Genomic DNA, 26,038 nt, shown 5'->3' on the forward strand with positions numbered 1-26,038 from the left:
TGAGGCAGAGGCAGAGATCCGCCTGGATTTCTGTGAGTTCAAGGCCACAGTGGGCTACATGAGATTAATCCAGTCTAAAAGAGAAACAGAGCCAGGCAGTGGTGGCATGTCTTTAATCCCAGCACTAGGAAGGTTGAAAAAGGAAGTATATGGCTGGGCAGAGAAAGGAATATATAAGGTGGGAGGAGATAGGAACTCTGGCTCTTTCAGGCTGAGGAGCTGGTGAGGTAAGGTGGTGGCTGTGGCTTGCTCTGCTTCTCTGATCTTTCACCTTTCACCCTGATATCTGGCTCCAGGTTTTTATGATAAGGCCATTTAGGATTCATGCAACAGGGGGAGGTTTCCAATGGGGTGGGTAGCCCAAGTTCACAAATGCAGCAAGAAGCAATGAAGGAAGAGGTCTGTGATGGGACAGAGCTTCACCAGTGTGCCTGCCATCCAGGGAGTGATGAGGAAAGAAGACATGAATCCAGAGGGGAAAGAGCCTGAGATCTGGCCATTATACTGAGGCTCTTGGTCGATCCTAGAGTGGTTTTTAAGTAGCAAGATGGCATAGCAGACCTCTGTGAGCTCATAGAGACCTCAGGAGCTCACCCAAGCTACAGTACAGTGATAGAGCAATCCTCACTAAGAAGGACAGATGGCCAGAGATCGACTGTTTTCAGTGAGGCCTCTTGGGAAGGTGTAGGCCCTACAAGGAATGTGCTCAGGCCTGGTGGCTACATCATGGATGCAAATCAAGCAGTTCTACCTCTAGACACCTCTAAACACAGTGAGTGCTAGGGCCCATTCAGAGTCCTCATGGAAAGAAGCAGGAGACACGAGGTCAAGGACACAGGCCTGGCATCAAGCAGCTACAGTCTCAAATACTATCTGTCATATACTAGCTGTGCAACCCAAAACAAGTTTCTAAGCTTCTCTGAGCCTTGATCACACCAGTTACCAAGACTGTCTTCTAAAGCCACTATGTAGATTCATCAAGATCCAACTGTGAATATCCTTATTTGCTGTGGGACTAATCCTTCTGTGTACTGTGAAGGTGTTTTGCTCTCATTGGTTTAATAGAGAGCCAAATGGCCAAGAGCTAGGCAGAAAGGTTAGGAGGGAGAGCCAGACTGAGAGAATGCTGGGAAGAAGTGGGCAGAGTCACCAGTCAGATGCAGAGGAAGCAGGAGATGAACATGCTATGCTGAAAAAGGTACTGCCACATGGGAGAACGTAGACAAGAAATATGGGTTAAGTTGTGAGAGCTAGTTAGTAACAAGCCTACGCTATTGGCTGAGCATTTATAATTCATAAGTCTCTGTGTGGGTATTTGGAAGCTGGCTGGCAGGACAGAAAACCCCACCTACACTTATTAGTTTCTCTGGTATATTAAAGGTGCAAAAAATATTAAGACAGTTATTAAGACAGTTCCCACCCAGCAAAGGATGAACACGGAGGCCATGGAAAGTGTACGGAAATAAGTAGTGGTTTAGCAGCAACTCAGCGGGCCACAAGTAAGTTTCTACTTACTTGCCAGCAGGAGGCAGGAGACGGCCACAGTATACAGCTGCTTGGAGGTGGTGATGTTGTATTGGTCCATGAAGTGGTCCAGCAGGTAGATGGCCAGGTGCCGGGCTGAGGGGCACAGATGGCAGTGTTTGCTCAGCAGGGTCAGAATGTCTACAAAGAACCGACGGCTCTTCAGGAGCGGGGAGTGGGCGCGGAAGGTAGGCAGCTTCAGTTCCTGGAGGAAAGTGAACAGAAAAGGGTCAAGGACACTGAGACCCAGGGCCTGCCTGTGGATTGGCAGGGGTGGGCAGCGATTCCCTCTACGTCCCGCTCATTTGTTTCAAACCTCAGGTGGTAGTGCTTCTGTTCTAGAAACTCTAGACCGGTTCCCATCCACCCTCCCTAAGCACAGGCCCATGAGTCCCATCATGATGACAGAGGAAGCCAGGCATTTTCCAAAGAAAGGTGCTGTGCCAATACTTAAAGCTACGAAAAAATGGTGGTTTGAAGGCAGAGACCCACATCCAAATTCTGATTCTATCGAGCAGCCAAGTCACTTCTCTCTCTTTTTTCTTCTTCAGTAGCCGAGGTTTAATGAGAACGTGTGCCAGATGTCTAGCACACAGAAACCTCTCTGGGTTCTCTGCTAATTCCCTCTGTGTATAGGATTGTGAGTGGTTGTCCCCCCCCCAACCCCGTTTGGGAAAAAAAATAAAAACAAGACTAAACTAAAAGGTGCTGTTGGACATGACTGTAACCCCAGTACCCAGGAAGCAGAGGCAGGAGGATGGCTGAAAGTTTGAGGCCAGCCTGTTCTACACAGTGAGTTCTAGATAGCCAAGGCAACAGCAAGGACATGCCTCAGTAAGCAAACAAACAGATTTGAAAGACTAGTTCAAGGAACTAGCAAGTCCTGTCCACCGTGACCACTCACAGTGGACATTTTGCCTTCTGTTTCCACCCTTACTGTTTCCCACTACAGGCTCTGGACACCACCATTCTCTTCTCTCATGGTAATTTCTACACTAGCATGGTTTCTGAATTTATCTGCTGAACACAAGAAAAAACAGGGAAAGAAATATTAAATCAAGAATGTGTTTTCCTTTTGGAGACAGGGTCTCACTCTACGGCTCAGGCTGGCTAGAACGTACTATACAACATGGCCTGTCTTGAAGTCAAATCGCTGTCTCAGCTTCCCAGACACTAGATTTCAGATGTAAGCCATCAAACCTTCTTTTTCAAAATTATTTTTATTTTATGTGTATGAGTATTTGCCGACATGTATATGTGGGGTGTGTGTGTGTGTGTGTGTGTGTGTGTGTGTCTACATACATTCATGGTGCTCAAGGAGGCCAGAAGAGGGCATCAGATCCCCTGGATTAGATTCTTGTGAGCTGCTGGGGACTAAACCTGGGTTCTCTGAAAGAGTTGAAAGTGCTTTTAACTGCTGAGCCATCTCTCTAGCTCCCCACTTTTGCCCCCCCCACACCGAAAATAAAGGACTATGTAGCTCAGTCAGGCCTGGAACTAGTCATCCTCCTGTCTCAGCCTCCCAAGGGCTGGGATTACAGCTGTGCACCACCACAGCCTGCTCCAACGAAGATTTTTACAATAATTTTTTCTTATATACCTAAGATATTTGCCTTTTAATCAGGGTAGGTTAGATATATCTGTTTAGGAAATATCTCCACGGCTCTTGGCTTTAGTGCTACTTTCCTGGTAGAAACTCTGGTGTTAGGAGAGCAAAGTGGAGGAAGAGAATGGGCAGATGGAAGCCCAAGAGAGGATGAGGCAGAGGTCATACATCAGCCTGTACAGCCCAAAGGCTGCAGGCACAGAACTAGGGAATGCTGGAGGCTGGACGCTGGTACAAGCTGCTGGGCTGTCCATAATGTGTCTCACTGGATCTGAAACATCACCACCATCTGGTTGCTGAAACCACTGAGACTGTTTTGTTCACAATCCAAACAGTCCCCATTGGTCCTCTGGCCTGGACCTGTGGCATTCTGGGCTAGTTCAGCTCTCATGTGTGGCTGAATGTAGCATGTATACTTTTCTATCTCTCACACACATACAAATTTTTTTTTTCATTTTTCTTTATTAAGAAATTTTCTACTCCACATACCACCCACAGATCCCCCCTCCTCCCTCCTCCCACCCCCCAGCCCTCTCTCCCAAGCCACCCCACATCCCCACATCCCCCAAATTAAGGTCTCCCATGGGGAGTCAGTAGAGCCCGGCACACTGAGCCTAGGCAGGTCCAAGCCCCTTCCCACTGCACCAAGGCTGCGCAAGGCGTCACACCACAGTCATTGTGCTCCCAAAAGCCTGCCCAACACATACAAATCTTATTGGCATTCTGTCAACTAGGGAAACAGAAGAAAAAACGGAAGGAAATTGGCAGACAAGGAATTATGAGGACTTACTAGAAACATTAAGCAAACTGGTACCTTCATTCTATGTCAGCCCTCTTATCAAATGGTGCTGAGGATCAAACCCAGAGCCAAACACATGCTAGGCAAGGCCTCACTACTGCACCCAGCACATGCTTCTCTAACTCTTTACTCAACCAGCTGCAGACTAAGACTAGAAAGGAGTGTCTGTTCATTCATTCACTAGAGATATGAACTCACTCATTTCACTCAGTAAGTATCACGAACCTTCCACATACTAGGCATTATTTTAGGCTCCAGGGATATAGCTGAATTCAGTAAGGCAGATTCAAACCTAACTGTAGGATTTGAAACTAAAAAACTCTTAAAGGGAAACGGAGTAGATGCATATGACTAAGTATATGCATAAGACAAAGCAATGGTTTCTTAAATATGATTCCAAAAGCTGAGGCAGCAGAGAAGAAGAAATATAAGGTAAATTTTAAAATTAAACTTTCATGCTGGAGAGACAGCTAAGCAATTAAAAGGGTTTGCTCTTTTCCCAGAGAACCTGAGTTTGATTCCAGCCCACAGTCCACAGCCACCCGTGTAAATTCAGCTCCAGGGGATCTGACACCTTCTTCTGGCCTCTGTAGGCACTTACACACACACACACACACACACACACACACACACACACACACACACACACACACACAGATACAAAATAAAAACAAATCTTAAAAACAAAAATAGGCAAAGTATGGAAAAGGCATTTCTCTAAAGAAGATTAAAAATGGCTAGTAAGCAAATGAAAAGACGCTGAACATTGCTAATCACTAGGGAAATACAAATAAAACCACAGAATACTTCAAATTCCTTGGAGACGAGTGTTACTTAAAAAACAATGAGCTGGGTGGTGGTGGCGCATGCCTTTAATCCCAGCACTCTGGAGGCAGAGCCAGGTGGATCTCTGTGAGTTCGAGGCCACCCTGGGCTACAGAATGAGTTCCAGGAAAGGCTCCAAAGCTACACAGAGAAACCCAGTCTTGAAAACAAAAACAAAAACAAAACAACAACAACAAAATCAAACAAACAAATGAACAAAACAAACCCAACACCAAAAGCACAAGTTTAAAATAAACAAGTGTTGGTGAGGACGTGGGAAAATCGGAACCCTTGATTACGGGTAGTGGGGAAGTCCCATAGGACACCTCCTGTGGGAAGCACATGGCAGATCCTCCTATTGCACCCAGTCACCACAGGAGCCAGCAAACCCAGTCCTTGGTACAGACCTAAGAGAAATGAAAACACGGTGGCACCACCGTGAAAGCTGCCCCTGCATGACAACCATACTCCCTACAGGGAGGGAGCCCGGTCTGGCAGAAGCTTGGGTTCAGATCTCCCAAACCTCTCTTCTCTTCTGGTTTGTCCTCAGAGGTCAAGAGGTCAGCATCAGCTCTCTCGGCAGCTCTAGAGCTTTGCTCCTAGAAGGTGAACAGAGCCTGGATACATTTCTTCCTGTCTCTTAGTTCATGTGGGAAGAAACCTAATTAAAAAAAAAAATCCCTTAATCCCAAGGCTTTGCTGAACTAGAAAGAGAACCAGAGGCCAGAAGACTTTCAAAATAATGGGTTTCATTCTGACATTTTCCTATGTGTAACATTGTATATTGCTGTGTGTGTATGTCTCATTTAGTTTAACCAGGGCCATCTGTGTGAGCACTAGATTGGAACTCTTCCTAAGAGCCTGGTGGGTACACAACTGAACGCAATGACTTTCCCCCTTCTCCAATGCATCAGAAGCCAAGTGTCCACTATCTTGGAGCCTTCAGCTGTACCCTCTTGCAAAGGATTATCCCAGCTGGTCGTGTTGACTGTTTATAGCCACTTCTGGTCACAAGCCCCTCACCTGAGTATCTAGCCATTCTCTACCACTCTTGCATACAACCCTGCCTTAACTGCACATGGCTTCTGGGAGGGGCTACAGTATACAGGCCTGGGGAGTCTTGGTGAAGGAAGCTCTCACCTCTGCTGGGTCAAGGCTTCCCAGGTGTGGCTTTTTTGGGAGCAGGGAGGAGTACTCACACCCCTTTAAGCAACTCCTATCCTCTGTAAGGAAGACAAACTCATTTGGTTCCCCCAGGATGGACTCTAGCTGAGACCTCAGGGGAAGGGATAGACCAACTTCTTCCACCATGAAGGGATTTTGGCAACAGTAGCAAATTCGGGAGAAAGGGATAAGGCTCTTTGAACCTCTCCTCCATCGTGCCTGCCTGACAAGCCCATTCTTGTGCAGACCCAGCGCAGGAACTGGCAGCTGCTTTGAGTTCATAATTCCGATGGCTCTGTGTTACCCAGAAAATGGCTTGTTTGTTTTTTGAGACAAGGTCTTGGGTAGCCCAAGATGGCTTCAAAATCACTGCGCAGCCCAGGATGACCTTGATCTCCTACCATATCCACCTCCCGGATGCAGGAATTACAGGTCTGAGTCACTATGCATGTTTTTTTTTTTTATTTTTTGAGGTAGTCTCTTACAATGTAGTCCAAGCTGGCCTCAAACTTGCTAAATTGGCCCAGGCTGACTTGAAACTCTGCCTTAGCCTGCTACCTTCTGGGATTACAAGTGTGAGCCACCATGAGCAGATCAACATTTTATTTTTGAAGTCATGAAGATATTTTGTTCCCAACTTAAATTAAGGAAATGGCCTGCCAATGCTGCATGCTTTTTGTCTACATTGTTCGGTGGATTCATGTGCTACTCCAGGAGTTCTAACTCCTTTAGGGCAGGATTCCATACCCCAGCACCTTAGTGTAAATACAACAGCTGGATGTCCAATAACTAACTGTTGAGGAATGGAGGAAGGAAAATGTACTCAAGGTACAGCTCGGAGTCTAGTAGATGTCAGGGGACATCAGGACATCAGAAAATGAAACAGAGAAGTTTTTCTTTGGTTTTGCTAGTCTAGAACTCACTATGTAGATTGGTCTGGTCTGGAATGTTTGCTCCCCCACCCCACTCTGCCTCCTGAGTGCTGGAATGACCAATGTGTGCACCACCTGGCTAGAGAGACAAGTCTTGAAAAAAGTCTAAGACTTTGCCTCAGAAGATGCAGCAAGGAAAGGTTGCTCAAGCTGCACAGAATCTGTAAAGCAGAGGTAACATCTAGTGGTTAAAAGAGCCAGGCAGGCCGGGCGATCGGTGGTGGCCTACACCTTTAATCCCAGCACTCAGGAGGCAGAGCCAGGTGGATCTCTGTGAGTTCAAGGCCAGCCTGGTCTACAGAGCAAGATCCAGGACAGGCACCAAAACTACACGAAGAAACCCTGCCTATAAATAAATAAATGAATGAATGAATGAATAAATAAATAAAAAATACCAGGCAGGCCAGGTGAGCGGTGGTGTCACACACCTTTCATCCCAGCACTCAGGAGGCAGAGGCAGGCAGATCTCTGAGTTTGGGGCCAGCCTGGTCTATAGAGCGAGTTCCAGGACAGCCAAGGTTACACAGAGAAACCTTGTCTTGAAAACCCTAGATAAAGCAGACTGGGAAGGTGGGTAGGATATGATCTACGAAATCTACCTGGTCTGAGGCATCTCTGCACCAGCCCAGTACTGGGCTCAAGGCAGGCAGTCGCAGCCGTTGTGTAGGGTTGCAGCTTCCCCAGCACCCCTCCCGACCTCCAGCAGACCCCACAACCCTGCAGACCCCACAACCCTGCAGGCAGGCTGCCTGGGGATTCCCTCTAAGCACCGGGCTCTAAATTCAGGCCATGGGTGTCTGGCAAGCTGCAGCTGCCATATTAGCCTTTGCCAAATGACCTTTGCCCGAGGCTGTGCTACCCTCATCAGGGCAGTTCAGCCACAAAACACAATCACATAGAAGAGTTCCCGGCTTCTCTCCCTTGGAGCTCAAGGAAGCAAAGTTCAGCGCCTTCTCCATATCCCCCCCACCCCCCTGCTCCTGTCAAGTGAGAAAAGAGAGCTCCATGGAGCACCCTATCTGTCCTCACACAGGTTCCTGGGAAAAGGCTCTTTTGCCTTGAGCAGCTTCTGGAAGAGGAAACTCAAAGAAAGGTACACAGTGCATGCCAAGGAGCAGGGAAAAGGCAGGCTTTCTAGAAAAGACTAGGCACCAGCTGATACAAGACTCTGGCAGCCACAGCTAGCTCTTGGAGATGTTTTTCCTACTTCATCCTGACCTTCAAAAACTTAAATGTCATTTCCTGAGAAGACCCCCTGACTCCTATTGTTCCAAGTGGGATTCTCCTTTCTTCCTCTCCTCACACGCAGCTTATCCCCCCCCCCCCCCCCCCCCCCCCCCCCCGCCTCTTTGGAGCAGTGGTTTTATGTAGCTCACACTGGCCTTAACTCACTACTGTGAGGCCAGAGGTAATCTTGAACTTCTGATCCTCTTGCTTCCACCTCCCAAGCGCTGGGATGACAGATCACGAGTATATACAACCACAACTGGTTGATGTGATGTTAGGGATCTGGTATGCTAGGCAAGCCCATTACCCACTGACCTACATTCCCAATGTTTGTTCTTCATAGCTCAAATTCTGCTTATTTACGTGTCTTCCCACTCAACAGCAGATTCCAGACAGCCAAGGCCAGGTGCTATATATACAGTTTGCCCCACGCCCAATTCAATGGCTGACGCACAAGCAGGTGCTGAAAACGTATGTTGAGAGAAAGAGAATGGTCGTCCTTCCTCACGCCAAAAGATGTGTGGAAGCAGCTCTGGCTGGGAAGCTGAGTTCTACTATTTACTAACCTTGGGTACAGAATTCCGACTTTCAGCGACCTTGTCTGAGAAATACAGGGTCATGTTGCTATAAATTTAACGTATTTGGCACACACCAGCGATCCAAGTGAGAATGGAGAATGGCCCTTCCCTGGAGCTGAGTAATCAAACTCCAGATAAGCGGGGTTTATCTGAGGCCTGGAGCCTAGTAGAAGGCTAGAGTACTCTCAAAGGAACCCGCTTTGCGTAGAACAAAGTTTTCTACCTTGGGGTGTGTGGACAGCTGGGGCCAAGGGAGCCTCTGGAGAAAAGGACAGCTGTCTATTAGCTTGCTCTGCAGGGCCCCCAAACCAAATGAAATTAGTCATGCTGAGCCTGAGTTTCTTCCTGTTCCCCCAGAGAAGGGCGCTGCTACTTTGGCGTAGGAACAGCGGTGGAGGGCTTGCAGCGGGCTCTCGCCCTGTTGAGTTTGAAAGTCCAGCTGATTATGTTGCTAACCCAATTAGCAGGGGAGAGGCACTCATTACGCGGCTTTGCCCTCAGGACCTGCATTCTTCATTCCCCAAGCACTCTTGACCTAAGCCTTCTCAGGCTGCAGCAGCTTGAGTACAGGAAGCAGGCCTTGCTGGCGAGTGGCCTGGATTTCAGGGACAAAGGAGCAGCATGCCCAGGGCGGCTTGCAAAGCTCTCTCAAGATCAGGCAGGCGCTTGGCAGGCATCAACAACCAGCTTGGCAGGATGGGCTGCAGGAACGAAGCCAGGCAGGGTGACCTTCCTCTCGGCACCGGTATAGCCAGCAGCAAGGTTGCAAAGGGGGGTGACAACAGGGACAGATGAATGGAAGGCACTCCCAGATGATCCCCACTCCCCAGATGTTGGCCCCTTATCACCTGAGCCAGGCAGGAACACCTTCTGTCCCAGGTGCATGTAGAAATGAGCAGATGGAGGCCAGGGACAGATGGCCACGGTCACCAGAACTCAGGGAAATGTACCTTACAAAAACCTGCTTTTGTTATCATAGCCAGTTTTTGTTTTTTAATAATTGACTAAAATATATATATATATTTTTTATTAAGATACACACCAAAATGTTTACAGTTATCTGGGCAGGTAATGAAATAGCCTGAAATAGTGAATGGTTTTTGTTTTCAAGCTTTTCAACACTGTCTGAATAAAAAAAAAATATGTAATTTTATAATTCAATTACTGGATTTGTAGCTAGAAGAAAAGGAGAGGTATGGACAGGGCTAGGTCACTACTGTATTGAGGCCCAACTCAAATGTTCTCCCCTCCCCCTTAATCAGCTCTTCAATTGTGAAGCTGCCACACAATTGCACCCCCCTAAAATGCATACAGCATGCCAATGTCTTCCTCAGCAGTTGCCTACTACTGAGTGATTTTTGTTAAGTTTTGTGTTCACTGATGAATTTTAAGATTTATTTGTCTTTTTGTGTATGTGGGTGTGTGCCTCCATGAGTTTATGTGCATCATGTCTGTGCAGTGCCCTTAGAGGCCAGAAGAGGGCATCAGACACCCTGGAACTGGAACTGGAGTTAGAGGCAGTTGTAAGCCACCCAATGTGATTGCTGGGTATTAAACCTGGGTCCTTTGCAAGTGCATCAAGTATTCCTAACCACTGACTCATCTCTCCAGCTTTTCACTAAAATACCCAAATGATCTTTTATGACTTCTTCCTACCCCTGTGCCCACCACCACACACACAGGGTTTCTCTGTGTAGTCCTGGCTGTCCTGGAACTCAAGAGATCCACCTGCCTCTGGGATTAAGGGTGTGGGACCACCACCAGCTCCTTTATGATTCAGAGGGATTCAGAATAAAAGACAACGTATTCTCTAGAGTTTTCTTTAGATAACTTTCAGAACATAGGATCACACACAGCTTCCTGCTTCCCCCTCAGAGCCATTTTCAATGACTGCATAGTATTTCGTGGCAATGTACTGTGAGCCCTGATTTTAGAAATGTGGGCTGCTCCTCTTCCTTTGGCCCTCTGTTGTCCCAGTGTTCTTTAGAGAGACCTTCCCCAACCTCTGTCCCATATGACTGCATCCCAGGAGTTTCTCACAACCGACAGGTATTTCTAAACAGTGTTACCTACCACACAGTAAGGACGAATGAATACCGATTGAATTAGTGAAGGCATGTGTGAATAAATGAATGGAATGTCTTTGGCCTTTTATGCTCTCTTTTTCCCTCAGGTACTCTTAGCTATCCTGCATCCTTCTCTTGGTAACCAATGTGGGGGTGTCAGGGCCCACAGAGGGACTCCCCCTTTCTGGGACACAGGGGCAGCACTTCTGAGACAGGAAGAGCCAGCCATTCAGGGGGAAGCGGAAGTGGTGATGTCAGGTCAGGTTTGATTTCTTTAGAACCACTGCTTCTGGGGCCAGGGAGATAGCCAGCTCAGAAGGAAAAGGTGCTTGCCACCATGCCTGATGATCCTCGGGACCCACATTGTGAAAGATGAGAACCAAGTCCTGCAAGTTGTCCTCTGGCTTCCACACAGGATGCACACATCTGTGCACACATACAGACACACACACATACACACACACACACGCACACACACACACACACACACACACACACACGAGTGCATACACAAAGCAAGTGAAAAATAAATGCAATATATATTTAAAGAAACCACCGTTGGAGAACCAACCTGGGAGTCCTCCAGTAGAAAGAGCATAACCCCCGAGGGAGAGCTCAGGGAAACAAGGACACATCAATCATAACCTGCACAAAGTCCCCACACTGAGCTACATATACAGGCAGTGGGGATGCCTGGCCAGGTCTGCAAAGATCGCAGATATGTGCCCCATCCCCTCCGCCATCCCTCCTGCACAGTGGCACCGACCCTGGTAGAGTAGCAAACTCTCCCATGTCTGTGTTGGACTTAGAAGGGCTGACAGCACTAGTGTGCAGGGCCAGCCCCAAGTGTGGGGGCACAAGACGGGAGCCAGAGCCAGCCCTGGAGCTGCTCAGCCACGGAGGGCAATGACCCCCTGAAACCTTGGCATCTGAAGGTCAGTGCACTCTGAAGTCCAACCAGTTACCACTAGCTTCCTCTATCAGGGGTGGAAGCGACACCCCCAATTTTCACCCCTGGTGTCCTGGTCTGCATTCTTTCCTTCAGGCAGTGGCTTAAACGTCGTCATTTCCCTGTCAAGTGTCTGTCAGTCACTCCCTAAGCATCTCCAACTTTTCATCCATTCATGTCCATGGGTTCACTCACTCACTCTCACTGCCCCTCCCTGACAGACTGTTAGCAGCATGGGGGTGGGGATGAGGCTCACATCATTCAGCTTGTGACCCCAATATGTGATACAAAAGAGACGCTCCACAATTGCCCGAAGCTCCTATTTTTGAGAACGGCACACACTAGTAGAACTACATAGGCGAGGGCAATCTCAGCGCTCATCTCAGTGGGCAACTGTAACACCCATGAAGAGCAGCGGGGAAGTCTGAGAAACTGGGTGAACTGGAGTCCAGAGAAAGAGGAAGCATTTTTCTTGCTTAAGTATAGATAGGACAGGTGCTTTCACAGAGCCTTGTGAGCCTCAAGAAGAATTATAAGTATGAGCAAAGTACAATGACTGACATGCATGAAAATATCATAATGAAACCAACCCATTATTTTTATGTACCTAGATATATCTTGTGATGTTTTTAGTTTTAATAAAGTTTATGAAGAATTTATTAATATTAGAGAAATTTCGTTTTTTTTTCTTTTTTTTTTTTAACTTTAAAAAGAACAATACAGGGGTTGGGGATTTAGCTCAGTGGTAGAGCACTTGCCTAGCAAGCGCAATGCCCTGGGTTCGGTCCTCAGCTCCAGAGGAAAAAAAAAAGAACGATACATTATTTACCTACCAGACCCATCAAAGGCAATGTTTCCCAATGTGTGTTCCCTGAAGGCAATCAGTCCTGTGACATGCTTCCTAAAGAAAAGGGTTCCATAGGCCAGTTTGGGAAACAACGCACACCACACTGCTCACTCCTAAAGTACCTATCAACACAGTTCCTGAAACATTAGTATGGTGAAGAATCTTTATATAATTTGGGGGAACCATACATTAAATTTATTTTGCCACAGAATACCACCACCTCTTTTTTTGGAGGGGCAGAGTGACAACATTCCAGAAAGCCTGGACCGAAACAAAGCTTTAGGGTGGTTGGCTGATAAGCCACGTGTGGGAAAGGGAAACTCCAGAGCGTCCTCAAGGCGGGACTCTGGCGAAAATCCCTGGTGCAGTGCTTCATAATCTGATGAGTCCTTTAAACCCAGAGATTTATGAAAAGCTGGCTGAGATTAAGAACTGCAGCTTCCACCTGCTAAACTGCCTGGGTACGAATTTCCCTGTGGCCATGATATTAGCAGACCGAGAGATGTCTTTGACATCTGGTATGAGGAAGCCCCAGGCAGCTAAGGGTTCAGTGCCTACCAAAGGTACAAGGACTAGCATCAGGATTAAACACACAGCTGTACCCCATCTCATACATAACACTTTACACCTCACAGTCCTGGTGGCTTCCAGTCCTCTGTAAACACTGACCTGCCTCCCCCACGGAAGCCCTGTGTGTTACAGATTGCTAGACAATGAGACATGCCGCCTTAAGGCAAGGAAGGACAGCACCTTTCTTGTTGCTCACTGAAATCCAGCTCCCCAAGCTTCTACACCTCTCCCGGCATTTCATGTGTGTTTGAAATTTCTCAGTATGATAAACAATTTTGCATCGTCTTCTGATAAATACAGAGTTCTTCGTCTTCTGATAAATATAGAGTTCCACTGGACATTCATACAGACAGATTTAAACACAACATTTGGAAGCCTATGTGTTTATCATAAAGCAAGAGGTGAGGAAACACCATGTGCAACTAGTGACCGACAGGAAGTGGGGACTTGCAAATCTCAAAAGAAAACGCAAGGAGAGGGAGGGGGAGGGGCTTTTCAAAGGCCTCTGAGCGAGGCCCCTGCCTCCCCTCCTCCCCTCAGCCTACTGCTTCAGCCTGAGGAGACAGACAGTTTCGACATTCTCCAAAAGCCAACAGTGCTGGTAACATCCCCTTCTGCGGAAGTTGGGCCTGACTTCCTTCCAGCAGGGTGAGAAGTCACGCCTGTGACACCCGTCACTGGCCCCCTGGACTCCTCAGCAAATGGCAGATGGGTCAGTTCCCCATATCTCCTCATTCCTGAGAGCCCCAGTCGCTGGCCCTCTAAGCAACACTCAGTACCAGGCCCAGCTACAGCCAGGACAGCGACCACACACCACACCTGCCTGTTCGCTCCTCACTGGTCTGCCATCCCACTCAGACCCCTGAGTCCCCTCCCCAAACAGCCCCACAGATAACATTCAGGGTCTCCTTCATCACACCCCCAAGGTCTTCAAGTCAGCCAGTTTCCTGATATGAGCACATCCCTCATACCTCCTGGATGGAGGAGACTCCTCATCCTCCTACACCCTCTTATCTGGGGTCAGACCAATGTGACCCTGCTTCACTGCTGGCTTTCTAATTGATCCAGTCTTACCGCTCTCTTCTCTGGGTCCCTCCTCCACCACCTCCTGCTCTTTCTCTTCCTCTCGACCCCCCTCCCTCTCCCCTCCCTTTAACAGCCAGGCTCACCCCCTTCTCTGTCTCTCCCTCCCCCCTCCCCACCTCCCTCTCTGCTGGGGAGTGAACCAAGGTCTGCACGTGCTAAACCATCCCTCTGTGACGCCAGTCAGCATTGCTATTCTGCTGAGGGCCCTGAAGCACCTCACTGATACTCCTAGCTCCTGTCACTCATCTTCAGATTCCTTTTATGGCTTCTCTTGGGCACCTTAGTGAAGCCCACTGTGGATCGATAGGAAATTAACTCCCACCATTACTTCCGAGTTGGGACTATTCTCCCCTGCTCTCAAATGACAGTGAGTTGACCACATGCATCAGGATCTCCTAAAGGCTGGCTTACAAATAGCGGCTCCTCCCGATGCAAGGGTCAACGGGGTCTCCTTTAAATTCATGTCGGCCTAGAACTTCAGAATGTAACCTTACTGGGACACAGAAGCCTCCCAGGTGAACTTGAGTTAAAATGGGGTCATAGTGGATCAGGACAGTTCCTCTAGAGCAAAGAAATAGGGACTAGAGCAAGGGCTCAGTAGTTAAGAGCACTAGTTCCTGCATAGGATCAGGACTCAGTTCCCAGAACCCATACAGTGGCTCACAATTATTCATACGTTGAGTTCCAAGGGATCCAATGCCATCTTCTGACCTCCAAGGGCCCCAGGCACACAAGTGGTATACAGACATACATGCAGGCAAAACACTCACAAACAAGATAAAACAAATTTTTCATTTGTTTGGTGTCTTTCAGACAGGGTTTCTCTGTTTAACAACCCTGGTTGTCCTGGAACTCCCTCTGTAGACCAGGCTGTTCTGAACTCACAGAGATCTGTCTGCCTCTGCCTCCTTAGTGCCGGGATTAAAGGCGTGCACTACCATGGTTGGCAGATAAAATAATCTTTAAAAAAGCAAAAAACTTTTTTAAAACACAAAACAGACACACAGAAAGAAGACAAAGTAAAGAGAGACACAGTGAAAACCTTGTTAAGACAGAGCAGGAACTGGAGAGACTCAACTAGAAGTCAAGGAGTACCACAGACTGCCATCGAGCACCGGAAGCTGGGGGAGGCAGGAACGGACCCCTCTGAGCGCTGACGCCATGCTTCAGACTTGTACCTCAGAACCAGGAGAGTACATTTCTGCTGTGTGAAATCCCCCAGCCGCTTCTTTGATGCAGCAGCCCTACGAATGACGTTCATCTCTCCAGCTCCCGACTCAGGGAATCGAGAGTTCAGGAAACTGCACCAGCACTTGGCTGTACTCTGCAAGCTAGTTCAAAAAGGGTAAAAGTCTCTACATTCGAATCACAGAGGTTCCCAAGGCTTCGTGTGCAGTCAGCTGAGGGCAAAATAAAAAGTACCACATAAAAGGGCTGCCAGGAATGTTTGAGCAATTATTTCTTCCTCCTCCCCCTCTTCCTTCCCTTCTTCAGACACGGTCCTCATCTATCCTAGGCTGTCTTCCAATTTGCTATGTGTACAGAGATGACTTTGAATTTCTGATCCTCCTGCCTCCACTTCCTGAGAACTGGAATTATAGGTATGTGCCACCATGCTGTTTTATGTGATGCTGGGGATAAAATCCAGGGTTTTGTGCACGCTACACAAGCATTCAAACTGGTTCCATTCTTCGCCTCTCCGAAGCCACTTCCATAACCAGATGAAAATATGTGTACTAGGCATTCGTTTGGCAGTCTATGGCAGGTGCCCTGTAGGCATCCAATAAACACCAGCGACTTCCTTTAGTAGGCAGCTTGTCTTTCAACATTACTAGACAGGGTTTCCTTTTGGAACTCTCCAAGAACAATGTTTGCTGGGAAAATGCTGGGCATCTCCAGCTATGGATCCCCTTTATCCCAACCAGGGAGCAACAAGCAGCCTTTCGCTTCTGTGGCCTAATGCCTAAACCTAAGGGCATACACACTTCCTGCACTGGTTCACACGCCACTGCCTTGGATGACTACAAACCCCCTGAGAACTGGGGTCCAATAACCGTGAGCCAGCACGCCTGTCTCACATTCTTCTCACAGCTCTCCACGTGCTTTGGGGATAAGGTGTAAACTTCTAGGGAGACCAGCATCCCCAAAACTCTCTTGGTCCATCCCCATCTTCCTCTAAATCACCAAGATAGTCCTCGTGGGGATCATGCTTTGTGTAACTGGCACATGCTGCCCTGGGCCATGCTAGAGCAACTCTTCCATATCTGTCTCTACCTGCCCTCATCTTTCAAATAACATTCTCTATAGCTTTTCATTACTCCCCAGGCAAACCCTCTCGCCTATTGTACAGGGACAGTGTGTGTGTGTGTGTGTGTGTGTGTGTGTGTGTGTGTGTGTGCGCGCGCGCGCGTGCGCGCGCTTGTGGAGCCATATTGAACTTCCCAAACTACCAGCTTTGTGGTCTTAGTAAGTTATTCAATTGTCTAAACTTAGCCCGTCCTATCTGTAAGATCCCAGGGCACTGGAGAGGGCTGCAAGAGGGCTTCGCAACAGAATGGAAATCTAGCTCTTAGCAGACAGCTGAGCACTCATTAAATGGTAGCTACTACCTACAGATATCAGCTTGTGTGCACACAGTAAGCACACGTTAAAGGTATACCGTCACTGCAGACTCGTGTGGGCATTAGCATATGGCTGTAAGTGGTTTTATAGAAATGTCCTTATGTATGCTAAGGTTCTCAGGCAGGGCAGATTTGGGGATATGGTTTCCCCTGGCAGAGCATCAGGAATAGTGAGTTATATATGGAGCTCATCAAATGCTGTAGATGAAGAGGCTCCGTAGTAGGCCATACTGAGTGCTGTTAAAGTGAAGACAGTCCAAAGAGATATCTCGAAGATTGCTTCCCCCAACTCAGGGGCAGGAAAGCCTAATGTGGATGCATTGACTTCTTCCCTCCTGATTAGAATCTCCTCCCTGAGAAATGTTACCTCCTGGGTGGCCCCCATCCTCGGCCAGGTGTCCCCCACTGATCTGATGAGATCTCCCAGAAACTACTTCATGGTTGGGTTTTAAAGTAACCACAAGAGATGGGCAAAATTTTACAAGATTCTAATTTCGGAAGGCCAAGGCAGGAGGATGGCAAGTTTGAGGTGAGCCTGGGCTACGCAGTGACTCTGTCTATAAATACACAGGACTATGAGAACTGAAGCCTGGAGTGCTCAGGGTGATGGATAATTCTCTCAGCGGCTGGGTTCAGGAAATGCACACAGAGAAGAGCATGAGAAGGCAGAAGTGTTAAAATGTTCATGAAATCGAGTCTTCGCTTGCAGCTCTGTCTAAACCAAAGTTAGTGGGAAAGGAGCCTGATGTTAGCACCAAGTCAAACGCTTTGGACACCACCGACCTTCACACCCAGCTCAGGGAAGGCCCTGGTGTCATCTGTGTGAGGGGGGGTCCATGTTGTGCCACCCCCAACCGCAACCCTACAGTTGTAAAATTCTGCCCATCTCTTAGTACATGGGGGAGGTGCTTAGCCTAACTGCAACTTGATATGCCATGTTTTGTGGGCATCTGAACAGAAACCGATGAGGAGTGGACTGGGAGGTGGGAACAGAGCAGGGAGGGAGGAAGGGACTGGGAGGAGAGAAAGGAGGGGAAACTGAGGCCAGAATATAAATAAAATTTTAAAAAAAGGTAAGTCTTGAGACAGGTGTGGTGGCACAAGCCTTTAAACCCAGCACTCAGGAGGCAGGGTGGATCTCTGTAAGTTCGAGGCCAGCCTGGTCTACAGAGTGAGGTCTAGCCCAGTCAGGGCTACTCAGAGACAACAACAACAACAAAGCTGTGTCTTGGCTAAGGTGGCACTCCAGAGACAGTGGGTGGCAAGGTTTCACAAATCTAACTTTCCTACTTACTAAGGGCCTGAAGTACGTATTTAAGGTCTCGAGGCTGCTTTTCTACCAGTATGACAGAAGTACTAGTACCTAGGCTGCGTGCCCTTCCAGACTGTGGCAATGGGGAAGTTCAAGGAGGCAATGTGGGCTGTGATGCACAGTCCTTGGTTGCAGAAGGCGTCTGTGATGAGCACACACTGACAAGGACCCCTGTGCAACAGCACGCCCTGCTCAGGACAATGAGGTGCAGTCCTTGCCCTCAGGAGCTAACCACATGGAAGGGAGGCAGGGGCAGGTGGACCCCTGGGGGCTTCCTGGAGGTCAGTGTAGGGAACAGGTGAGCTCAAGAAACTTGGTCTGATGTCTCAAGTGAGCAAGGCATAGTGGTACACGCTTTAATCCTGACATTCAGGAGACAGAGGCCAGTGCATCTCTGTGAGTCCAAGGCCAGCCTGCTCTGCATAAAGAGTTCCAGGCCAGCCAAGGTTGTAAAGTGACAGACTGTCACACACACCCAAAAAAGCAAGAAGTGACTGGCTTAGATAACACCCCTCCTAACACACACACACACACACACACACACACACACACACACACACACACGAGAATCTGGGGAAGGCAAGCAGAGAGAGACAGACCAAGGAGGGGAATGCAAAATAAATTTGTCTAAAAAAAATTTAATGGGTTAAAAAAAAAAATCAAGGGAAAACAAACCAACAAACAAAAATCATAATGGTTAGCTTCAGAGTCAGAGGTGCTCAGAATTGATTGGATTTTTTTTTTCTTGTGACCAAAATTGTCAGCAATAGAAAAGATAAGGCTATCTATGAGGTCTACTCTAATGACTCCAGACTCTGGCACCATCTGCTCCAGCGACCTGCATGAGACCCCGAGCCTCGGGATAATTGAAACTCTGCTTCCAACGCATCCAATTACTGAGTGGCTGCCACTTGCAGTACACTGCAGTGCCAGGGTTAAGAGGGGGCAAGAGTTTTCCAGCAAAGGCTCCCGACAGCCCCTACCCAGCCCCTCACAGGGTCTTAGGCCCATTCCTTACTACAGAGGCCTAAGAGAGTGCCCTTCCCCATGCCTTTGTGTTTGGGGGCATTCTCACTCTGGGGTCCTGGTCATTTTTACACACAGCCAATGAGACATCACTTTTAGCTGATCCAAGGGCACTAAATTTTTTTTACAGGGATTCTACCTGGGCTAGCAACGTTAGTGGTAAGCAAGCTTCATCACCATCAATAGCATACATTGCTGTACCCTCTTGAGAATTTGACTGGTGACAGGCAAGGTTCTTACAATTCTATCTTGTCATGCACAACTTCATTTTAGGAATTTATCCCTAGACAGGCAGGCAGATAAGGCTCATCATCACAGTGCAATAGGCAATTAAGTGATTCACTGGAAATAACCCAACAGATAATCAAGGGAAGAACGGCTGCTCAAACTGTTATAACAGACCCCCCCCCACAAAGGCAAAATGGCACAGAAGAATCACAAAAGCATCGTGTTATGCCGAAAGGCAGAGAAGAGGGCATATGTGACTCCATTTACACGCACATGAAATCATAGAAAAGACTAATCCTAAGCTGCAGGAGGAAGAAGTAGGTTATGGATGATCTGGGGTTGGGAGCAGGAGTGGGTGACTGAGAGGAATAGGGAGCTTCCTAGGTTCAGGTGACATCTGTTCTGATCATGCTAGTTACATGTTTATACACATCCTTGAAAACTCACAATACACTGTGAACTGTGTGCACACTTCACACCTGTGCATCCTACTATATGTCAGCATGTCAGTCACACTTGAACTTGACAAAAGCAAGTGAGCATTGGAACTTAATCCTACAGCAAAGAAATCATGGTACAACTATGAAGTTAAGCATTGTGCACGATGTTGGCAAATTCCTAAAGACACAGGCTAGACATGGTGGCATGTTAATTTCAGAACTTATAAGCTACAGCAGCAGGATCACAGGTTCATAACTAGCCTGGATCTTTTTTCTTAAATGTGTACGGATGTTTTGCCTGTGTGTATGTTTGTGTGCCAAGTGAGTGCAGTACCCAAGGAGACCAGAAGAGGGTGCTAGATCCCCTGGAACTGGAGTTACAGATGGTTGTCAGCTACTATGTGGGTTTTGGGAATTGAACCTGGGTCCTTTGGAAGATCAGAGCAGCCAGGGCTCTTAATCACTGAGCCATCTCTCCAACTCTTCTTGTGTTTATTTTTGAAAATTTCTAAACAGACAAATTCATATTCTGTGTGTGTGTGTGTGTGTGTGTGTGTGTGTGTGTGTGTGTGTGTGTGTGTGTAAACCTCAGTGTCACCTCATTCTGCTAGGTGCTCATATTCGGGAAAATCTCTGGCTGCGTTTCCTTTGCCCAAGGGGATGATACATGACTTTAGAAGACAAAGAGCAAGTCAAGGGCACAGGCTCAGGGCCAGCTCCAGCCTTCCAAGCTCTGCCTTCCTTTAGCTAGTGAGTACAGGCTTCCCCAGCAACCAGGATGCCAGCCCAGTCTTTGTATCACATGCTTCCAGAGGCTGGAGGGTCACTAAAAGCACACATCCTTGTCTTCTCGCAGGGACAGTGTGTGGTCCAGAACTCAAAAGAGTTGAGCTTCCTCAAGACAAGAAGCATGGAGACCAAGTCTCCCCTGGGTGCTGTGTTCACACTTTGGTACCCTAAGGCCTGAGGTCTCACGTGAACACACATTTTATCCTATCCTCTTATGTGACACTTACAAGGAGTCGAGCCTCATGGTACAGGCTGGTCATTCCAGCTATATGGGAGGCTGGGGCAAGGGGATCAAAATTCAGGCTAGCCTGGGCAACTGAGGAAGATCTTGCCTCAAATCAAAAAGTGAAAAAAGAAAAAGCGGGCTGGGGATGTAGCTCCGTGGTAGAGCACTTGCCTAGGATATACGAGGTCCTCAGTTCAATTACCAGTAACACACACACACACACACACACACACACACACACACACACACACATGAAAAAACAGATGTGATGCACTGGGCTCAGGGGCTGCACAGCTGGACAGCTGAATGCCATCTGGAATGCCACTTAGCCCCCAGCAGCTTTCCATCCTCCTTGGTCAGTCTTCTATCCCATCCGTATCCCCCTCCTGGGCAGCTCAAGTTAGCTCTGCAGCTCAGACAGCAGGAAACTCTCGGTACTATAGTCTTAGTTACTTTCACTTCCAGGAAGGGGCCACCAAGACAGCCGCTTAGAGTGACACTGAAGGCCACAGCCATGAGACAGCCCTGCTGTTACGGCGGGCTAGGGCTGGTCGAGACCAACACTAGACAGATGCCACCGTCAACAGTGGCCAGGACATCTTCTCACTGGAGCACTGGGTGTGTCTCAGACGTATGGAAAATGGCCCCCTGTGTACCAAGGGGTTCAGAACTCAAAAGAGGAAAGGGAGTGGAAAAGTCAAACGGACAATAATAGCCAAGCTGGGCTGTTTTGTTTAATGGCCAGTTTATTTTGTTCTTTCAGGAATTTAATTTAGGGTCTCAGGAATACTAGGCAAGAACTCTTTGGCTGAGCTGAATTCCTTACCTTTATATCATTACTTACTTATTTGTTCATTCATTTATTTATTTTGTGTTTTTGAGGCAAGGCATTCCTCTGTAGCCCAGGATGGCCTGGAGCTCTCTATGTAAGGCAGACTGTCCTTAAACTCATGACAGTCTTCCTGACTCTGCCTTCTGAGTGTTGGGATCACAGACATGAGCCACCACACCCAGCTGTCCTCTGCCCTTTTTAAACTTAACTTTTGAGACAGGATGTCAGTAAATTGTCTTGGGTTGGCCTTAAACTTGCTCTAGGCAGGCCTTGAACTTTCAATCCCCCTGCCTCAGCTTCCTGAGTAGTGGAATTGAAGGCCTGCACCACTAGGCCTGGTTCCTAGTCAAACTTTTGAACATGAACTTGGGTCACATTTTTCTTTTAGGAGACAGAGACTCAGGCGAGTGTGAAGAAATAAAAGGAATTTAAGACAGGTGACAAGAGCCCACTGTGTCTACCCAAGGGCAGGCGGTGGCAGAGGCCATGTTTCTTCAAGGCAAGAGATATCTTACACTGGTAAGGCCCCAAGCATGGCCAGGATCCATCAAAGAGGGTGTGCTTGACAACAGCCCTTCTGAACGCCCAGAGTGAAGCCAGCACCTGCAGCTGCTAGCGTCCGAGGGTGGTTTAGGAAAAGCACAGTTCCTTGAGACCATGGCATAATGAAACAGACTACAGTGTCTTGGACAACAGAGCTTAAATCCCCTTCCGGCCCAGCTTATGTTCCCACTCCTTGCTAAAACATTTTTTCAAAAGTGACTTTAAGATAGTTATTCATTCTGTGCCTTACAGGTCCCCATCTGTAAAATGGGCTGAATCCCAGCACTGGAACCAAAATGGGGGATAAACAAGATATTACGTGGACAGATGTTAGCAAGGTGTAAAACGTATAGTAAGTAGAGCAGCTGTAATAGTTTCGTCACTGAACAAAACCTTTGTCGTCGCTGTGCTGGAAGATAATTGTAATAAATGCAATCACAAACTACTAAAAATGTCCTTTACTAATCCACCGGTTCAAGACATGGTTTTGCAAAGCTGGGAACCAGCTTAGTGGGAGAGTACCTGCCCAGCAATCATAGGCCCTGGGTCTGATCCCCAACAATGCAAACAGAATCACAGCAAACAGAAACAGTCTCACGTGGGCAAGGTCTTCTCAGTGTGCAATGAAGTAGTTTCGGGAAGTAGGAGAAATGTGTCCGATGATACGGCGCTGAACAGATCTCACTCAGTCTAGGGCAGCACGAGAAGACCCTAAGGTACCCCATGACTTCCACCCCAGAAGACAGGGAGCAACTGGTGGAAAAGTGTCTAGGCTGTAGGCTCCTTCGAACCCAGAAAGCTAGATCCACTATGTCGTGTCAAGGTGGAGGAGGGGCGGGGGTCACATTGTGGGTTTAGGAGGAATGACTTCATCCCGAAAACCTCTAAAGTCAGGTATTTATGCCAAGCCAGCATGAAATCACAGGCATGAGGGAGGGTCCTTAAACATTTTCTTTGCTGGCTTTCATACCCCGCTCCTCCTAGTTGGAGAGTAAGGGCTACAACCTGGACAAAAATCCAGAGGACATGAGAGCGAGCTTTGTCTATACTTGCTGCTCTTTGGGGGATAAAATTCAGGAAGGAAAACGGTTCCCCTGGCTGAGGTCTGGGAGAAATTATTCCTATTATCTGAGCTCAATTTGTAGTCATTTCTCCAAGATCACTACAGTGTACTTTGGTCCAGGCCAGGACACCTGCCTCTGTGGCTAATTGTTTTCTTACGACCCCACCCAGCATTATCTGAGAGGACAGTACTCAGGTGTCTCCGGAGCTGAGAAGGTGCCTTCCCCATGGTCCGGTGTATGACGCTTTAGCCAGCACTACAGTCAGCTCCAGCTGAACCAGGAGCTCCCACCATGCCAAAGACTAGGAATAGAAAAACACTACTGCACAGCTATTCAACAAGTCTGAGTCAAGTCCTCGGGTTCCTTTTTCTAGACCCTCGGCATGCTGTGTGTATTAGGTGAGGCAGTGACCCCCGAGGTCCCTCTGCACCATGATGAGGCATACCTCATGCCCAAAGGCTGCTCCCAGCCACGTTTGAAGGAGTAGCTCCTGTATGGACGGCAAAGATCATAGAAAAGTAAATGCAAGATCAGTGAGGCTGAGACACAGTGGGGGTGAGCCTCAAGGTAGGTGCCGTCTGTGCCCCACTTCTGTGTGCATCCCAAACTTCTGTGAACCTATTAGGTAGAAGAAGACTGAAGACTCTATTAACTTTAAACTTAGGAGGACACATTTTTTAGGGGGACAAAAAAAAGAGCTCTAGGTTTTAATCTGATACTCAAAGGGGTATGGACCATAAAAACCATCACTACCACCATCCTCCACGCCTCCCGGGTGGTCATGATCTGCTCCTCTCTCAGGTTCAGCGCACAGGTGAGGGACAAATTTTCCTGTAGGAGCTACAGCTAGTGTTCAACCCACAGCAGACAGGTCGGAAGGGGTGAAGCTAAGAAGGGGCAGTGTGTTTTAGGATTAAAGGGGTCTTCCATGGAAGCTTCAGGACCGAGAAGGAGGACCACAGGTGAAACTTAAGGACTTGGTGTGGGACAGAGGTGGCCTGGAAAGGGAGAAGTGGGAGCAATTTCTCCAGAGACATTTGGTAGAAAGGCACCCTGCCCCCAGTCCAGTCCTGAATCCTATCTAGGCTGGGTGGAAGGTCTTTGGATGAACCATCTCATTCCTGGGTCCTGCTCTCACTAGACACAGGGCTGTTAGCAAACTACCATGTCACTTTCACTTCTGAGTCTTACCCACCACTGTGCACTGGTCTCATGAGATGACAAACACCTTTTTCTGGGAGAAAGGGTAAGGTAAGTTCTCATGGAGTTCAGGTTGACCTCCAACTTGCTATGTAGCTGAGGCTGGCCTTGAACTCCCAATCTTCCTGCCTTCACCTCTCGAGTGTTGGTGTTATGGTTCTGTGCCACCACAAACTGCTAAGATGCCTTAAAAAAAAACAAACAAACCTGAAATATGTGTGGTAAGCATGCATGTTTGCGTGCGTGTGTGTGTGTGTGTGTGTGTGTGTGTGTGTGTGTGTGTGTGTGTGTGCACATGTGTGTAGAGGCCTGAAGTTAGCACTCAATGTCTTCTCCATTCACCCTTTATTTATTGAGGCAAGGTCTCTTGCTGAACCTGGAACTCCCCAATTCTGGCTAGTCTAGCTAGCCTGGTTGCCCTTAGCGTATCTTCTCTCTGCCTCCTGAGTTCTGGAATTACAAGTGGCTACCATGCCTGCCTGGCTTCTATGTGTATGCTGGGGATTCGAACTCTGGTCCTCACACTTGCATGGCAAGTATTTTATCCACTGAGCCATCTCTCCAGACCCCTAAGATTCCTTTCTTACAGGGATCACTGTCACATTTAGGGACCCCAGGAGACTCTCCACAAACCTAAGCCTTAGCTGAGCACATATTATATGAAGGAGTCCACTGGGCTCCCACAAAACAATCCTAAGGAGGAAAGGAGACCAGCCACACACTTTCCACATAGCTCATATTCTTAGATTGTCTCCCTTGACCTTTAAATTCCTATAAAATATTTCTCCCCAGTTTAATGAATGATTCATTTTCCTCACTTTAAACATACAGGGAAGGCTCCATTCTAGACACGGAGGCCCCAGAACTGCATGAGACAGACTTCGGTGGACTCTTGTGAAGCATATATGTTTGGAATCAGGGGAAAGACAGCAAACTAAAAGTGGACAATTTCAGATGCTAGTAAATGCTGTAAAGAGAATAAAACAGGGCGATCTAACCGTGGTGTGTGTGGGGGGATAATAAATTAGTGGGAGGATACTATGAGAATGGCTGAGAAACACAGACTACAAATGAATAGCCAGTACAAAGGCCCCGAGGCACGAAGAAGCCTGACACGTTCAAGGGACGGAGAGGAAGTCAGTGTGGCTCCAAGGGAGGGACACAGAGACAAGATAAGAGAGTAAGCCAGAGAGGCTATGTCAGGAAGTCCAGGTAATAGTGGACTGGGAATGTTGTTTGAATATTGTATTTATTCATAATGTGTACGGACGTTTTGCCTGCATGGATACCTACCCACCATGTGCACACAGTGCCCACAGAGACCAGAAGAGAGGGCGTGGGATGGCCTAGGACTGGAGTTACAGTGAGTTGTGAGCAGTCACATGGGTGCTGGGAATTGAACCTGCGTCTTCCCAAAGAGCCGCCAGTGCTCTTCATCACTGAACCATCTCCCCAGTCCTCTGGGAATTCTATTTGAAGAGCAGCAGGTCTTGAAGGAAGAAAGTGACACAATGGAATTCTGGGTATGGGGGAAAGAATGAACCAGAGCATCTGGGCTGAGAGAAGGCTAGAAAGTCAGCTCAG

The 26,038-nt window shown here is 47.9% G+C and overlaps 1 protein-coding gene across 1 annotated transcript in view; it reads right to left on the reverse strand.

Moving 5' to 3' along the window:
* Ccnjl (cyclin J like) overlaps window positions 1–26,038 on the reverse strand; it is a 58,606-nt gene that overhangs the window by 28,801 nt on the left and 3,767 nt on the right. Inside the window, exon 3 of the mRNA XM_052758622.1 lies at window positions 1,516–1,729. Within this exon, the coding sequence (XP_052614582.1) occupies window positions 1,516–1,729 (214 nt within the window). The remainder of the gene's footprint in view (window positions 1–1,515; window positions 1,730–26,038) is intronic.

Source organism: Peromyscus californicus, unplaced genomic scaffold (genome assembly GCF_007827085.1).
Source record: "Peromyscus californicus insignis strain IS unplaced genomic scaffold, ASM782708v3 Scaffold_3__1_contigs__length_106647218, whole genome shotgun sequence".
Classification (NCBI taxonomy): domain Eukaryota; kingdom Metazoa; phylum Chordata; class Mammalia; order Rodentia; family Cricetidae; genus Peromyscus; species Peromyscus californicus.